The sequence below is a fragment of the Episyrphus balteatus genome, chromosome 1, assembly GCF_945859705.1.
Source record: "Episyrphus balteatus chromosome 1, idEpiBalt1.1, whole genome shotgun sequence".
Lineage (NCBI taxonomy): Eukaryota > Metazoa > Arthropoda > Insecta > Diptera > Syrphidae > Episyrphus > Episyrphus balteatus.
Window position 1 is genome coordinate 165,692,502 of NC_079134.1, and position 18,800 is coordinate 165,711,301.

Genomic DNA, 18,800 nt, shown 5'->3' on the forward strand with positions numbered 1-18,800 from the left:
GACCAATCTTTTTCATCGTTTCAAATTGTTTCAAAGCATTTTTATCTCAAATAAGTTTTACTTGAAGAAAAAAGGTTAAGTATTTCCAGTTATGCCGAATTTTCACTAGTCGATTTTTGCCGCACAACATGTCACACGACTAAAGTCGACTGGGATTCTTCTATGGGGTTGCAACTTTAATTATCTGGGGCCTACGTTCACACGAGTTCACTTCCGCTGCCCAAATAGCACAACCCTACTAACAATTTTGCTTCTATAATGCTTTACAGAAGCAACAATTGCATCTGTAAAGCTTTATAGAACCAAAATTGTTTGTCGGGAACAGCTTTTATAAATTGAAATCTCATAGGCGATACCATTTAAAGTGCTTGTATAGCACAGTACCACATAATAAGGTAATATATTCCGAACGTTGTCAAAATTTGTTTGTCACAAAGTGGCACCAATCTGTCAGGTCAGCCTTTAATTTTTATATTTCAATCGCAGTAAACAGGAAATTTGTTTTTATTTATAAAATGTCATTTGAAAAAATTGTAAATTAAAAAATAACAAATTCTCTTCGTGTTTCTTTGCGGAAAATGGTGAATAATTGTTAAATAATTAGTGGTGTGCGTGGTTTTTCGGTTTTTGTGCGTTTTTCGTCGGTAAATATAAGAAATACGAATTACGTTAGCTGACATTGGTCACCAAATTGTCATGTTGTGACAATTTGGCGACCAATATGTCAGTTTGGAAGATATTACCTTTTTATGTGTACTGTGCTTGTATAGAGCTTGTTTCAAAATTTAATTGCTTATTGATAGGAGTAGTCGAACTTTGATTTTATTAATGACGATCTTAGGACAGCCAAGTGGGTAGAGTGGTGGATTGACAGCAAGCAGATACCAAGTTCGATTCTTGGGTGAGGTAAAAAATATACTTTCAAAATTATTTTTAATACATAAAACCAGAACCTAATGAAATCTATATATTTTCAGATTAAAAGATAAAATGCATGTTATAAAATCGAAACCAATTTAAAAAGAAAATTATTTTCTATTTTTGGTTTTTTATAATTTCGATAAGACTTGTATTAAAGTTTAAAGAGCTATTCAAGCTCTTCCGAAGCTATTATTTGTCAATTGTCAAATCTCACAGCTTCGGTAAAGCTGCATTTAAGCTTTTTATACACCTTATAAGGGCATTGCTATAAAGAGTCCAACTTGTATAACGTTCTCTTTTTTCCTTGCCCAACACCCTTACTAAAATTTAAACGAAGCTGAATATTTTTAAAATTAGCCGTTTTTTATTATCCCACTTGATCCATATAGATCATTAATTAATACGTATTACAACAACTACATGAGATCTTGCTTTTCATAAGGATCAAGAATCGTGATATTGCTTTTCATCAGGATCACAAATCGTGAGCAAGATTATTCAATGTCAAAACAAAATAATGTCCGAACTAGATTATTCAATTTCAAAACCAAATGCAAAAGTTGGTAACTTCCGTAAAGCTTCTATAAGTTAATTTATCCGAAAAACAAGCTTTTTTCGGGTAAGTTTATTTAATAGTATTTAAACAACTAAATAGAAATTTTTAAACAATTTTAAACTTCTGTAAGCATTTAAATTATAAAGCAATCTATATACAAGCTCTATAAAAAGTAATACCTGAGAGATTTTGCTGGGCTGAATTATAACTACAATTTGATAAAAACAAAAAATCCAACTCCTTAGTGTGTGCAGCACCTTAGAAATACCCAAGCTGTCATTTGTATGTACTAAAACCAAACAAACACATCCTCATCCACAACCAACTTCACATCAATTTAATTTAGTACTACAGCTGTCAATTTATCGTTCATTCCTCTTTGTTCTCTTCTTTTTTTCACAACTACATACAAATTTTTGCATAACAAAACAACTATACAAACAACATTTTTTTTTTCATTTTCTACACGGGTACAACAGAACCACAAGCCAGAACAGAAGAATAGTCCATCAAAGTTTTTCGTTTCTTTCACACACTTATTTTTTCTTCTTCTGTCATTCCTGCGAAAAAAAATATCACACATAAAAAAAAAAATCAAGTGAAGAAAAAATTTTGTGTCGTCGCGAAAAATTACCCCAAATTAAACATAAAAATTCGCAAAAATAAACTTATTTATATATAATTTTTACATAAAAAAGTTCACAATTACAATTAGTGTAGTTTTTCTTCGAAAAAAATAAAATAAAAAATTCCAATCTAATCCCCTCAAAAACGAAGGTTCTTTGTGAAAAAAAAATTAATTGAAAAAAAAAAAAAAAAAATTGTGCGTGTGGCGAAAAAAATCCCTTAAAGAAGTTAATTCTGCAATAAAATTGTTAGAGAAAACATAAATTTCATCAAAATAAAATTTTTATTTTTCCCAAACAAAAAAGAAAAATACAAAAAAAAAATCCACTAAATTTACGTGTCGCCTTGATGTGAAGAAAAAAAGTGTTTCGCAAGTGTTTTATTTTTTTTTCTCACACGGGCACAAAAGTGGAAGACTTCAAAACCAAGACACCGAGACGACGGCAGCGACGAACGACGACGACGAAAAAATCAACTTTTATTCGTCATGATGATGTATTCAATTATCGATTAAATATCCTCTCTCAATCGTCACGCTAATAATGTTTAAAAAAATCAATTTTTTATGCACACACGCCAAGTAAGTTTATTAGCAATTTGCTATATAACTAATTTGTTGTTGTTTTTTTTTTTTTTTTTTTTTTACATTAATTACTTTGCCCTGATTTTGTTAGCAGTTCTATTTTTGTAGGAGAAGCTGGATGGAGATGGTGGGAAAACCTTTGTGATTTTGTAGAAACACATCGTAGTAGAAGCTGCTGTCTGGTTGGGGAAACCCCTTTTGTGAAATATGCCACCAACCAACTTTACTCTTAAAAGTTGTTACGATAGTTTCTATAGCTAACCTACGCTTTGATTTTTTAATTGCGATAAAGGGCAATTTTAGGATTCGTAAAAAAAATCACACATTACGATGATGAATAATTTAAAAAAAAAGTGAGCCAGAACTGGCACCTCAAAATTTTTGAACCAAACTTGTCTAATTCGTTTGTCCGCTCTTCGAAAAAAAATTAGAGCAAATTCTTTTTATTTATTCATAGGTAGTCTGAAAAATGAAAAATCGTCTAAAACGCTCAAATTTTGAAATAGACGTATAAAACCAACCTCAATCGTTTGTCCCCCTTCGAAGCTTTTGAAACTGTACAAAGGAACTTTTTTAAGAAGATATTTCATTTCCCTAACTCAACAAAAACTCGCCATATATATATGTAGGTGTCAGGAATAGTCCCTATATATGTATATACAAAATTTCAAGCCAAGTGCGAACTTCATTACGAGAGTGGTGAAAAGAAGTGAAACTTGTCTTCACAAAATCATTTTAAGATAATTACTTCGAGTGAATGCTTCGCCGTTTAAAGACTGGAACGAACTACATAGCTTTATCTTACGAAACAAGTTTTAACTTAACGGAAACTAATGTGACCGATTAGCACGCTCAGTTTACTAATGTGATTGCTAAGATTGATCACAAAATGTTTCTGGATAATCTTTCCAGAGCGTCTTCATCTACTTTAAGAGCTATTTATAGTCATTTAAACCACAAACTGCCCTCGGAAGTCTCTTACTTTAGTAATGAATTTTCAGCCTCAGTTATAAGTATTATTTTTAGAGCAAAAGTTAAAATTTTAAATTTAAACCTTGTACCTCATCGATCAGATCTGCCCCAGCTAAGTGATCTATGTAACGGAAGAGTGAATGAAGATATTTACCATTTCGTTGCTCCTTGTCCTATTCTACAAGAAATTCGTCGGTTGCATTTTCAGGAAAGTTTTATATCTTTGCAAAAACTTTTTGGAATTTTAAATGGAGCAATGGGCTGGCTCAGCATACTCTTTCTTACCGTAACAGTTTCACATATTAAACTTAGTCGATTACCCGTTTATTGCAGTTTAAACCAAATTTTATACTTAACTTTATTGTTTTGTTGTTGATATACAAAAATTTGATAATTTTTCTTTTGTGTTTCAAATCACGTTAAAATTGATAAAAATTTTTATAAACAGCTAATCATAACCAAATTTTATTTTATTTTGTGTTTCAAATCACATTTAAATTGATACCATTGTTTTATATAAAAATATTTCTTCATATCTTTTGTTTAAATTTTACTTTTTTATATTTTAAAATTTTTGCTTTTAATTATTTCTTTTATTTTTAAATCATGCTATGAAATGTCATCTCAGACAGACGGCAGTATTGCCATGTCCTTATTCTTAAGTACACAAATTGATAAACTTTATGAAGAAAAAATAAAAAATCTGTATATTTATCCATATAATCTCGTTTGTCCACCTCGAGTTCTACATATATGCGTATTTATGGTTTTATGGTTTTTCAACCCTCCGTTTCAAAACACAAATTTTGCACTAAAAAATTTCCCTAAAACTCCAAAAAAAATCAATTTTTTTCGTTTGCTGTCGTTTGTTCACCTCGAGTTCTTTATGTATACCAAAAACCATTGTTTGTAAACCCTTTATTTAAAAGATATTCCAAAAAGAGTTTTTTTTTTTAAAGCAATTCTCATACAAAATATCATTTTTTCTAAAATCCCCAAAAAATATTTTTTTTCTAAAATTCAAACAGCCAATTGGTCCACTTCGAGAAATGGATACATACAAAAAATCATCGTTTGTCCATCCTAAGCTTAGGAGTTATTCAAAAAACAAATTTTTCAGACAAAAAAAAGAATTTAATGTAAAATTTTTTTGAAGGGTGAACATGTACAAACGGTGGACAAACGAATTAGACAAGTTTGGTTAAAAAATTTTGAGGTCGCAGTTCTGGCTTCACGGAGCTAAACAAGTGGGATCGGCAATTCTGTCTGTCTGTATGTACAAGTAACCTACAGCCTAAACTAGTAAAGCGATTTTTTTTTAAACTTGGTAGTTAGCAGTTTTGGGTGATTCTTTAGAAGAGAAATTGAAATTTTATTTTTAGGATCAAAACTAACGGTACCTGCCATATAACAAATAGAAAAGTAAAGAACAGCTCTAACGATTTTGATAAAAAAAAATATTGGACCGTTATTAACGGTACCTGTCATAAAACCGTTTTTTTTTTTTTTTGGCTTCTGAATAACTCGTGCATAATTAACCCCATTTCAACAAGAGTTTTTATGCAAAAGCGTTTAAATAACCTAATATTCAGATTTTGGAAAATTTTCAAAAAATAAATTTAGGATTTTTTTTAAATATTTCAAAAATTTTTTTCCGAAAAACCAATTTTTGAAAAATCGCTTGGTGAAATATTTCGAAATTTCATGTTTAAGTGTTATTAAATTATATCTTCAAAATGGCATACCAACTTATTTTTTTTTTGAAAAATTTTTTTTTCATCCATTATAAAACAGATTTTATGTATATTTTTACATTATCAAAAATGCTTTAATATAATCAAACTATAATTTTGTCTACTTTTTTTCACAAAAAAACTTAAAGATAAGAGCTAATTTAACTATAAGAGCAAGTACGTGCGACCCCAGTCGTGCATTTTATTTTTTATTTCACGGTGTCTTGGTCTTGCCCTTTTCTTGAGAGACTTCAAAGAAATCGTCAGTAGTTCAAGTGAATTGAGATTTGTTACGCTGTTCAGTTATATAGAACAGTCATATCAGGTGGTGATTAGGTTTACGGCTTCATTCATCTCTCCACTCCCTTCTTTTTTATTATTTTGCTTTGAGTTGTGATGGTGACGGTGAAGGCGGAGAGGCTGGTTGCACTTTTTCAAGGCTGCTTGATCCGTTGTCGTTGTTGTTGTTGGTGCTTTGTTGTTTGTTTTGAATTTTTGATTTTGAGAAATTATTCGGCTGGTCGGTGGACTTAAGAAGTGAAACTTCTTGGCAAACAAATCAAAAATTCATTTCAGACACAATGAATGATAAACGGTCACCACGCACTTTAACTAGGCCATATAAGCAGATGATTTGTGTGGCGGCACAGTCGAGTATTTGTGTTAAATTTGCGGCATAAAGTTGATGTCCACATAACGACTTTAAGCTTTTTGTTTATTTTTCCGAAAAGGGCATAACTTTGAATGAATATCTGCTTCGGTAAAAAGCGTATTCGATATTAAAGTTTACTGACGAAGAGAAAACTGATAAGTCACCTTATTGTTATGAATCATTTTGTATTGAATGTTGAGGTTAGTCGAATTTCAAATGAAGCAAGAGAGTCCTAGTATTTTGGGTGGAGTTCCCCGTAGTTTGTATCAACAAACGAACTGAAATGTAAGTTGCGAAGAAGAATAATGTTAACAATAATATGTATCGAATGTTATGGAAACACTGATTCGAATAGTGACTGTCACCATAAGCGTAAACACATATACATCGATGCACAGTTTAAAATACTTGATGAATGCATTATAATGGACTTGGGTAATATGTATATCCACTACTTTATCCAGAGCTTTCCAGAGCTCAAAACAACACCTAATAGGTTTTGATGAAAGCAATATGAAGATGGGGTAGGTACAAGGAGCATTTTGCTTCGGACGCGTTTTGGGCGCGTTTTGGAGGCGTCGACTTGTTTTGGACGCGTTTCGGACGCGTTTAGAACGCGTTTCGGACGCGTTTTGGACGCGTTTTGGACGCGTTTCGGACGCGTTTTGGGCGCGTTTCGGACGCGTTTCGGACGCGTTTTGGACGCGTTTTGGACGCGTTTCGGACGCGTTTTGGACGCGTTTCGAATGCGTTTTGGACGCGTTTTGGGCGCGTTTTGGACGAGTTTTGGACGCGTTGTGACTCGTTTTGGACGCGTTTTGGATGCCTATTGGACGCGTTTTGGATGCGTTTTGGGAGCGTTTTGGACGCATTTTGCACGCGTTGTGGACACGTTTCGGACGCGTTTACGACGCGTTTTGGACGTGTCTGAAACGCGTTTAGGGCGCGTTTTTGACGCGTTTCGGACGTGTTTCGGGCGTTATTCGTACGCGTTTCGGACGCGGAAAAAGAACCAACATTTTTGAAATCCAGGTTCTCTTACATGAGTCAGAAGGAGTTTGTTTTAATACAAAGACATTTCGAAATATCTGAAAAAATGTATTGACAACCTGTATGGCACTTATGTACAACGAGGTTAAAGCATAACCTTATTTTAAGAGGTTCTTGTTTTAATTAAAAATCTACCGTGTGTGTAGACTAAGACATCATAACACCAAGTTTTATAAATTTTCTGCAATATTTACTGTTAGACCTTCTATTTCTGGTGAATGATGTCCTCATCAAATACAATGTACATTACATATGCACAGACAAATGAATTAGATTATTGTTTAGAGCCTCTGGCACCACATGACAATTTTGGCCAAATTAAACATACAACAAATCCATTGTACTATGAAAACAGAAAGAAACAAAAAGTAGATATTCAAGTAGCGTATGCAAAAAAGAAAAAAAAAAAAAAAACAATTTGAAAAAAGAAAAACTCAGAATGATGACAAAACAAAAATACAACAACTTTTGTATATGAATGTATGTAGATACATATTTGTTATATTTATGAATATAAACTAAAAGTTGAAACATTTTTGTGTCATGAATGGAACGATTTTGTTATCAAGCTCTCAATTGTTTTATTTTTTGTTTGTTTGTTTATCTTCGGTGTAGGTATAATAACTTTTTGAATCCAAGTTGTATGTTATCTTATAGTTTATCTTTCATTTGGGGGGTTTAAGTATTCTATTTATGTGCCGAAATTGATGACTAACCAACGAACACCACCTGCCAATACAAAAAACAAAAAGTCCAAATCGAAAAAAATGTCTATAATTGATAACAAAAAACCTAATATAAAAAAGAAAAAGAGACTATAACCGATAACTCTAGAAGTTGGTCTGCTTTATTGGCAAAAAAAGCTTTTAATTGTTTGTTTTTTATTATACCCCAGAGGGCTTGGTATATATTTGTTGAAAAATTAATATTGAAAGCTTGATATTAAAAACAAAATGTGTGTTATCTTTTGGTGGGTTCATTTGAGCAAACACTTTGTTTGTTTTGTTTTTTTCATATGCAGACTCATTGGTTGATAAAATGACGAAATATATAAATCGTTTAGAGTAATAATTCATTTTTGAAACGATTAATAAACTTAAAATATGTAATATGGAGAAGGCAGCACTCTCCCAACCTCATTTACATATTTTTACTTTCTATTTTAGTTCATTCATTCGAAACTCTCGCTTACGTAGAATAGCAAGTGGTTAATAAATAAACAGTTTTAATTTTTTTGTATGAGAATATTGAACAGTTTTTGTGTTTTTTTTAGACTTTTTTCAGAAATTTAGCATTTATGTAGTTTCATCTAGACTTTTTTTTTAGATCTTATCACGTCTTCAAACAATGTTAGCATTGATTCGTGTCTCTCGTCGCATTTTTTCATCTTTATTTGATTGAAAATGAAAACTCTTGAAGCATGAATTCATTTTTTTTTATTCTAACACGTTTTTTTAGTTACGATATAAACGGAAAATATTGTATAGGCCAGCTGGGAACGCTGAGACGCTATTTACGCTTTACGCCAGTTATATAGACCTCGCTTTCAAGCTTAAATTGTAAGTATTTCTTTTTGCCAAAACATTAAGGGATATCAATATTTGAATATGTTTGGATTGCATACAACAATATTGTGCTGACAAAAAGCTAACCACATGAAATTGTGTTTAAAGTCAGTCCAAAATTTAACGTAGTTTGAATTTTGTAGCCTTTATAGACATACTTTGTTTTTCGTTCTAAATGAAATTTTCTGGGCTGAATCCATTAACCTCGAAGATTGAATTTTAATGTTCAGTTCATTATTCAGAAGCATACAAAAAGTAGACAAAAACAATCAAAAAGCATGACAGGAAAATAATATTTAAGGAGCGTTCTACATAGGAACAATTTTAATATTTTATGGTAAATTATGGGTAAAATGAAATAAAACGTAAGCTGAAAGTCACAATCCCCAGAGCATACAATATGTAAATAGATTACCAAAAAATAAAATAAATTTAACCTAGGATAACTAATTCGATTTTGTTGCACTATACAAAATGAAATGATAAACATGGAAATAAATAAATTATTTTAGATTCAAAAACATTCTCTTTCTTCCAGAGAGTTAAGACTAGGATTTGGAACTTAAGAAAAAAGATACATTTTTATTTAGTTATGTAAAGTTTCCCTTGAAATACATTAAACCGCATTAAAAAAATTAAAAGAGATAACAATGCACATTGGTTTTGAAGTTCTAAGCATTAACCCCGTATTTATAAACGTAGAATAACTTTATACAACTGTTTAGATTTGGAAAAAACCTTGTTTATTGTTGTCTTATAGCTGTCAAACTTATACACAAGAGTAGATTGTCTTAACCGCGGATAATATGATTATTATTTTTATTAAATAAAGCATGTTTCCCACTATTTGAAAAAGTTATACAGTGCATAAGTAGACAAAAATCTAATAAATGCGACTGTAAATAGATAAAAAAATTTATCATAAAAAGGCTTTTGAAGCTCCTGGTTCCCTTTTTTTTAACGACTTCAAAAAAGGTGGAGATTAAAATTGGAAATTAGAACTCGTAAAAAAATCGAACTTATAAATTTAAAAAAATATTTTTTTTACCGTCATTAATAGTGCCTGTCAGAGAACCGTTTTATTCATTTCAGACCTACGCATAGACGATTTAACCTATTTAAACAAAAAATTTCGGAACCACATTTTCGGATTTAAAAAAAAAATCTCAAAGTTTTTTTGAAAAATCAATTTTCTTAAAACGTTTTGATGAATTTTTTTTTAAATCTTGTTTTGTTAGAACTTTGAATAGTTGTTTTTACCGACTTCCAAAAAGGAGGAGTTATTCAATTCCACTGTATTTTTTTATGTTTGTTACCTCATAACTTTGGACTGAGTGAACCAAATTTCATAATTCTTTTTTTGTATTGGAAAGCTGGTGCCTGCAGTGTGGTCCCATTTTAATTGTCCAGTTTTGGCTATAGAATCTATGAGAAAACCATAAAACCCAGTTTTGATCCATGGAAGTCGGTTTTGTTTTTTTGATAAAAATGATTATCTTAAAGTTGGTATATTATTTTTTTTTAAGGAAACGGCTATAACGATTTTGTTATATAGCAAACCACATTGCATTCTTTGTTTGGTGGTCAAAACCCATTAGAAAGATGTTTAAAATTTAGTTTTATACGACTTGAAAATTCTTATTATAATTTATCCTTTAAGAAGCTTTAACATCTGTGTACTGTGTTTGCTTATTCAATCATGAAAACTGGACGCATGCTTAGAAGTGAATATGATTATCTAGCTTATTACATAGAAATTATTTCAAACAAGATTTAAAAACAAAATTGAAAGTCTTAAATGGAAACTCCCATTTTGGCAGTACCAGTATAAATGTTTGATATCACTCACATCCAAAAATTGGTGTGGTCTCTCGATCTATCAGCTGAAAAGTTTGAAATATTATGTTCTGTCAGCAAAATTATCCATAAAAGTGTGTCTGCAATCAGATTTAACGTTCAGCTTAACAGCGTAATTCATTCCGCAACTTCTTTGTGATACGCTTTCCATGTTATCAGTTTTTTATCCGTTAGAGTAGTCTTGTTAAACCAAAAGCATCAAATGTGGTATCTCTGATAATTTCTTGCCAATGATATTCTCAATAATTGCTGATGTGTCTCCTGCTAGTTTGCTATCAAATATACATATTTCCTTTCAATAAACTAATTCCGAGTACATTTCCCACTGTACCACCTCCACTGTACCGCCTCCAACGTTCACAAAACTATTCAAATATAATAATGTGTATAGATGTTCAAGTGTTTAAAATGCAAAATATATTGTCTTCAATCAAATCCAATTATAACTTAATAACAATAAAGATGTCTTAACAGTCAGTTAGTTGAGTGTTCAGTCACGTGTTTTTTATTTAAATTTTGTTCTTTTTTTATTAAATATAAAACTGATGATGATAGTTTTAATAGATATGAATTTGGGTAAATATTCAAATTAAATATTTTTGAAAACATTTCATTTGTATGATTCATTATTTGGAGCTCATGCAGAAGAATGAATACAATCTGTTTATGGGAAATGCAATTAAATGCATCAATAGAGCTGTTTTTTTTTCACTTCAGATTCTTTGATGTAGTCAGCTTAGAGCAAGCTGTATACTACTATCAGAGGGTTCATCATTAGTGCATGTGTTAGTAGTTAGTAGGACAAAAACAATCAAATACTATCCACATGCACAATATACAATTAATATTAGCAAAAAATGATATACTAACATAAATACAATTTAAAAATCTAACTAAAACATTAACTGACAATCACGTCTGTGGAGCACTGGTTCGAAATAAAGTTTTTAATTTCATCTTGCTCATATTAAAGTCAATATCGTTTAAATTATAAAGTTTGCTCATTCGGTTAAGAGGCTCGTTTATACCATAGTTTGTTCTATGAAAGTCAATATGTAAGAGTTCAAATCTTCGTAGGTGGTGAGATCCTCCCGGATAGTTAAAGCCAAGGCAACCTAATAAGTCAGGAGCGTCAATTTGGCCATTAATTAATTGATGAAAGAATATAATATCGTTATTAACACGTCTTTGTTGCAAAGTTTGCATGTTTAAAAGTTGAATCCGCTGATCGTAAGGTGGTAAGTTGTAAGGATCTGTCCAAGGTAGACCCTTCAGAGCAAAGCGTATGAAATTATGTTGGATTGATTCTATACGATTCTTATGAACCTCATAAAATGGACTCCATACTTGGGAAGCGTACTCGAGGTGGGGTCGAACGTAGCAGTTGTATAGAGAAAGTGTGACAAATGGATCGTCAAACTCCTTTGCCCAGCGTTTTACAAATCCAAGCATTGAGCTCGCTTTGTTTACTATGAGATTAATGTGTTCGGTGAATTCTAAGTTTGAACTGAATTGGACACCCAAGTCTTTAAAACTAAATACTCGACAGAGCTTGTGTTGCGATATACAATAATCGAAGGCATTCGGGACTCGTTTTCGAGAGAAAGTAATTGTTTGGCATTTGACTGGGTTGAGAGAGAGACCGTTTTTCCCACACCAAACACTAAAACTGTCAATGTCAGCTTGTAGAAGGATCCGGTCATGGTTGTTTTTTATTGTCTTAAAAATCTTCATATCATCGGCAAATATGAGAATTTCACTTGAATTTATGCATGAAGTTACATCATTTATAGCAAGTATAAAAAGAAATGGACCCAGATGGCTTCCCTGGGGTACACCTGAGCGAGCAATAAAGGGGTCAGAAAGACAGTTCCTGAATTTAACTTGATAGGATCTTTTCTCTAGGTATGATTCTATCCAGGCTATAAAAAAAGGCGGAAAACCAAAAGCTTTTAGCTTGAAAGAAATAATTTTATGATTTAATTGATCAAATGCTTTAGAAAAATCAGTGTATATGCAATCTACTTCACTTCCTTTTTCTAAAGCATTTGAACATTTATGTAAAAAGGTAAGAAGATTAGTTACAGTTGATTTTTTCCTCATAAAACCATGCTGTTGTTCACATACTAGATTCTTGCTGAAAAATGCAACACTCTCACAAACAACTTGTTCAAAAATCTTCGGAATACACGATAGTTTTGAAATAGGTCTGTAATTCTTTATATCTGTCTTATCACCCTTCTTGAAAATTGGAATTAGAAATGATGATTTCCAAATGATGGGAAATTTTCCAGATTTGATGGAAAGTTCAAACAAATACGTAAGGGGCTTAGATAACGAGTTTCTACAGTTTTTCAATAATATTGGAGGAACACCATCTGGTCCAACTGAACAATCGTCATTCAACGATGAAAGAATTTCTAAAACAGTACTTTCTAGTAAAGGGATATTGTTACAACACGTTTGGGAATAGCTTTGTAGATTTCTAAAAAATGTTTCGTCAATGTCAAAAGCTTCATCAACAAAAGATTTACGGAAATTTGTCGCAAAAGCATTGCAAATATCAAAGGTTTTTTGCATTGGGACGTTTTCATAAATAAAGTTTGCAGGGTAGCCATCTGAGTTTTTCTTTGAGTTAACGAGTTTCCAAAAAGACTTAGGATCCTTTTTTAAGCTATTTCCTTTTTCTGTCAAATAATTGGTGTAAAGTGTTTTTGAAAGAGATTTAAATTCTTCAAACAGAGCGCTATAAGAGGCGTAATCAGTTAGAGATAAGGTTTTTAAGTAAGTTTTCCATGCTTTATTTCGTTTATTTCGTAACGATTTCAGTTCTTTTGTGTACCAAGATTGATTTAAATTCGTGTTTTTCATTTTTTTCATGGAAAGAGTATTAATAAGACAATTGTTAAGAATACTATAGAAACTGTTAACAGCTTCATCAATATTAGACATAGACAATACGTCAGATATTCCAGACCTATATAAGTTTTCGGATAGCAACTCAAAATTTGCTTTTCTGAAATCAAAAAAATAGGAGCAATCGAAGTCATTACTGTTTTCAGTAACATGACTGCTACAGTCAAAAAAGATTTCCAAAGGTGGATGGTAATTATCTATATTAGTAATTCCAATTCTAGACTCTAGAACAAGAGTACTAATAGCGTCAGAGGAAAATACCAAATCGAGAATTCGATTTTTAAAGTTTTTAATACAGCTTATTTGCTGTAAGTCAGAATAACTAATTTTATCAAGAAGAGCCAGTTCATTTTGAGAAGAAGTTAACGAAGCTTCTTGGTAAGTCTCGTCTTCGGAAGGAATCCATTCTATGTGTGGTAAGTTGAAATCTCCCACAAGTAATATATTGCTGTTGGGGCAAACCAGGTCAAGTACGAAGTCTAAAGCAAAGGAAAGTTCGACATAAACGGATGCTGAACTTTTTGGAGGAATGTAGGCGTTTAGAATATAAACAAAATTATTTTCTACAGTAAGTTTTACACAAATTAGATCAATTGATAGTTTAAAAGGGAATGAAACAGAAGAAGAAGCAAATTTATTATGTACAGCTATTAAGACACCTCCCCCCAATTCCCTTGAGTTTCCAACATGACGATCCTTTCTATAAACTAAGAACTCTTGGGAAAAAAGTTCCGTGTCCAAAAAACTTGGGTTTAACCAGGTTTCTGTCAGAGCAAAAATATCATGTGGGAATGTTTGAGAATTGACGAAAATGTCAGCGGTTTTGCTACGAAGCCCTCTTACGTTTTGGTAGAAGAGGGTAATCCTACTGAGTTTTTTGATGGGAGAGCATTAGGCACATTGCGTTTTCTTGTGGAGCAGAATTCCTTAACTAGTGTTCCAGAAGGCCAGTTGTTAATATTGCAAATAGAATCAAAATGCAGTGGATTTGTAATTATTTTAAAAGAAGAGATAAAGCTATTGGGTTTACTGATTTTCGTACATTTTATAGAAGTGTTTGATGGTATGCTATTACAAGAGACTAAGTGGGAGATAACATCATCAGGAGCTGTGTCAGGATCCAAACGTGAAACGAAAATAGTTTTAGGTTTGGAAACAGCCTTGATAAGTTTAGGATTGGAAATGGTATTTGTTGTGGAAGTGGTTGGAACGGGCTCAGGAAGTTCTAATGTGTTGGCAGTGTTGGGAGGGTTGGATCTAAGATTAGTTCTTTTTGGAGGTGGACCAGAATTTTTAGTATGTGATAAGGAGTCAGTATCTCTACTTCTTTTCTTAACTTTAGAAACATGGTTTCTCTGTATACCTGACCCAGATTGGGCTAGGATGTCTTCATTAACAGAAGAAATATTATTTTGGTGATTTTCAGGAACTAAGTCGGTCGTTGAAGTGGAGTTATCTACCATTTTGTTGTCTACAGAAAAAGAATTTAAATTTGAAACAGCAATGTTAAAAACATTGAGTAGCTCTTCAAATCCCTTTGAAAGTTTTAAAATGTCTGCTTTAAAAGAAGACATTTTAAAAGCTAATTTTGATATTGTTAATTCGCGGCAGTCAGGGCAATACCAATAGGCAAACTCGGAATTAGCTATCTTTTCGATAAAAGCGTTCGTTGAGCCAATACACCTTGGGTGGTAGAGATTACCACAAGGTCCAAAGCACGCAAATAGACGCGCGTTGCTTGAAGTTTCTAAACAATTTTTTGTTGAACAGACCATTATTTTGGAATTAAGAGAAAAAATAATAAAAAAAAATATAATAAAAAACAAACAAAATTAAACTTTTTTTTTTTTTTTTTTAAAAAATTAATAATAAAAAAAATTAAAGTTATTATTTTCGACAGCAGGTGTCGAAACTACTTATTTAATTAAAAAAAAAAAAATAAAAAAATATATATTAATTAAAAAAAAATTTTTTTGGTTCCAAGTGGGAATTGAACTCAGAGCACTGAGATCTGAACTCTTATAACCGCGCGCTTACTAACTGGGCCACGGAGGCTGTAAATCAATGGATGAAAATATTTAATATGATGCAAATGAAAAAGAAATAATTAAGTTTAAAATGAAAAATAAATAATGATAACATATAAAAATATGATAAAAGGTTAAAAGCTTAGGTTTGTAAGGTAGGGGAAGTGCTGTTTTATATAACAAGATAAACACACACTTACCTATGCATGCAAACAATAAACAAAGAACAAAAAAAAATACTCAAAGCTTTGCAATAAAATTAAAGAATTACACTTTCTATGACTAGAATAAAAAAGAAAATTAACAATTAAAACACAAATTTAATGAAAAATAATTTGACAAATTCAAATAGTCCACTTTTTCAGTGTACATAGACAAAAAACTTGCTATTAAAACTAGAAAATATAAATAAAATGATATGAAAAACACGGACTAAAATTTACACACAGCTACCAAGTATGAACCAGTGCTGACTGTTTATAACTTCACATCAGATCTTTTGAAATCACTTAGATTTTTCTATGTCACGTTCTGCTAGAGCAGTCTGTGAATTAACACTTGAAAAGCTGAAATAGCTTTTTTGCACTTCGCTAAACTTATTTACTTATTAAGACCCAAACTCTTATCTAATTCATTTGGCTGTTCAACCTGAGTCCATTCAATTCCTTTACTTATCATATTATTTTCAATTAGCTTGAAAAGCTTTCTTTCACCTCATAATGTGACAATTCGATTCAAAATGATGACCTTGATATTCTAGCTACTACCTACAATTTCTTATGTTTTAAGACTTTCTTATGCCTCAGACAAGTCGGAATAACCACCATATGCCAACCTCGTTTCCAACTCAATATTGATTCATAAATATGACGTAGATAAAATTTCCTCAAAGCATAATCAGCATTTCTTTGAACTTTGCTATCTTTTTCCTGCTTCCCCTTGTCCCCTCTCACAAAGACATCTGATAAAACCTCTGCTCATTTTTTCCCTCTAAATAGAATACAAAGTAAAATTACTACAACAGAAAACCCAAACAAAATCGCAATTATTATTCTTTCCATTTGGTTTTTTTTTTATCTTTAAACATTCTTTTTGTTTTGTATGTTTTCAGCTGAACTCAACACACACACTCGTACAACATAAAATTCATTCGAATTGAAATACAATTCTGTAGACGAGAAGAAAAAAAAAATCATAAAAAACTACAACCGCAGTAATCTAAGCCGTCATGGAGTCGGCCGATGCATTGGAAGAGGAGAAGAAGCTTCTAAATGAAGCTAAATATCGAAACTACATGTCAAACATTGACAAAGCATTGCGCAACTTTGAGTATTCTAGTGAATGGGCGGATCTTATATCTGCACTGGGCAAATTAAATAAGGTAAGTTTAAAAAAAATGTTTAATAGTTATTAATAAATTTATTATTTTTTTTGCTTACAGAATAGATTTCTTAAGAAATTTTACCTTGGCGTTGGTTGTTGCAATTATTAAGTTGGAATGAGTAGATAAAGTTTTAAAAAATCCATGTTGAATAAATCTGACAATACAAAATCTATTTTAAGTCTTAAATTCTTATCAAAATCTAACATTAAGATTTGGATTATTTGAGTTTAACAATTTAGTACTCAAGAATTTAAAGATTAACTTTTTAATTGGATATTTTCAAAACCCTAATAGAGGTTGTCTATGTCCAGTGTCTTAACTAAGAAGATCAGATTTCGTGGTACGTGAGGCTTTTGTGCCAGTCTTATTGACTGTTTGATATTTCATGTCAAAAATAAAATATATACATACCTAGCTAATACACGACCAGTTTTGGTTAACTAGGCAGTAAATTGATAATCGGTTACAAATGTAATTGATTAAGGAGTTGATTAGAATCCGACTTATAGATACTGCTAAGCGCCCTTATGCATCAAACTTCTTCACTACAGTTGAAAGTGATCATTACAAAAAGAAGCTCATGTTGCTGGTAGTTTATGGGATGAAAAATCAATGGATAAACTTACATTTGCAAGTCTGGTGACTAGGTTATCCTCGGCATGTTCCGGATGTCCACTGTCCACTTATAGGGTTAAGTGTGTTGGGTTGGTTAGGTTGGTGTATAGGCGCCGTGCCAATGTCGTATTGGTGTAAAAATTAAAACTCCGAACGATATAATGGTTTGAATCTCAGGAGCTGAAGTTGATTTTAAGACACTTCACGTTGCCTTTGGCTGACAATCTAGTTCCATCTCTACAGAGAGATCATTGAATTTTGATCATTGAGCAACACCAGATCTGATGCACCTTATTGTTGACTTTTAGGTTTCAATTTGCACAAAAAAGATCCTGTAAAAAAATATATTATTTGAATTAGTGCCAAATGAAATCTTAGTAAGTGAAGGTTATAGATAAAGGTTTGTTGCTTATAGCTGAGGTGGAGTCTTCATGAAACGTCAGGAGCGGATGCATCTTATCTGGTGCTTGGATATCGACATAATATTGTAACTCTGCTCCGGAAGAATTTATACGACTATGGCTCTTATTGCGGGTGTCTTTCAACTTTCGATGCGATAAAAGTCGAACGAATCGATAAATACATTATCTGTACTGTGTATCTTTTTCGACAAATATATTTACTATTGTAAATTATGAACTTGATTTGAGTCGATAGCAAAATTGTAAACCGATAAAAATATCGAACGATAATACAACAAATATCGTTCCCAGTAGAGATTCACAGTATTATTCACAAATGATTCATGTTGCTCGATGTTGAGTCCATCCAGAATCAAAAGTGATTGGCCAAATAATAGTTTAAAATTGCTTACCCAATCTCTAAGTTGATTGATAGTATAAGATAGTATTCCTAATTCTTCTAATAGTGGATTTCGGTTTAATATCGCCGTTTTCTCAATCATTCCAATCGTGTGCGATCTTTCTTTGTTGATTTATTTTATTTTTATAAAACTTTCGAAACTCATTCCGCTTCTTCTTTTGTAACGGATTTCCATTTTGTCAGTATTTCATTCTGAAAAGCCTGTATTCCTTTATTCCATTTTTCTTCTAGCGCTTGTCCCCTTATACGGTGCAACGGTGCTTTGCATGGTTTCTATTAAGCTGGATCTGATTTACTATTGTTTAAAACCAAGGATTCATTAAGTCCTGGGATACAAAGAGGTATCCCACTGCTAAATCTGCACATGTAAATATTGAGATATTAGAATTGTATACCAGAATCACATTGGTTCACTATGCCCTTAAGTCGATTATCTTGGATCTATTGACGGAGACTGTGACGGCTATACCTATGTATCTATGTGTCATTTTCCTCTTTGGGGCATGACTTCCATATAAGG

General features: G+C 31.9%; 2 protein-coding genes across 3 annotated transcripts in view; both read left to right on the forward strand.

Moving 5' to 3' along the window:
- Positions 1–18,800, forward strand: part of LOC129921111 (pre-mRNA splicing regulator USH1G) — a 522,815-nt gene that overhangs the window by 289,675 nt on the left and 214,340 nt on the right. The window lies entirely within an intron of this gene.
- The window catches only part of LOC129921107 (protein dopey-1 homolog), a 33,681-nt gene continuing 17,132 nt past the window's right edge, over positions 2,252–18,800 (forward strand). For both annotated transcript variants that reach the window (XM_056002785.1, XM_056002786.1), the window contains exons 1-2: positions 2,252–2,684; positions 16,571–16,840. In XM_056002785.1, the coding sequence (XP_055858760.1) occupies positions 16,688–16,840 (153 nt within the window). In that variant the 5' untranslated portion in view covers positions 2,252–2,684; positions 16,571–16,687. The remainder of the gene's footprint in view (positions 2,685–16,570; positions 16,841–18,800) is intronic.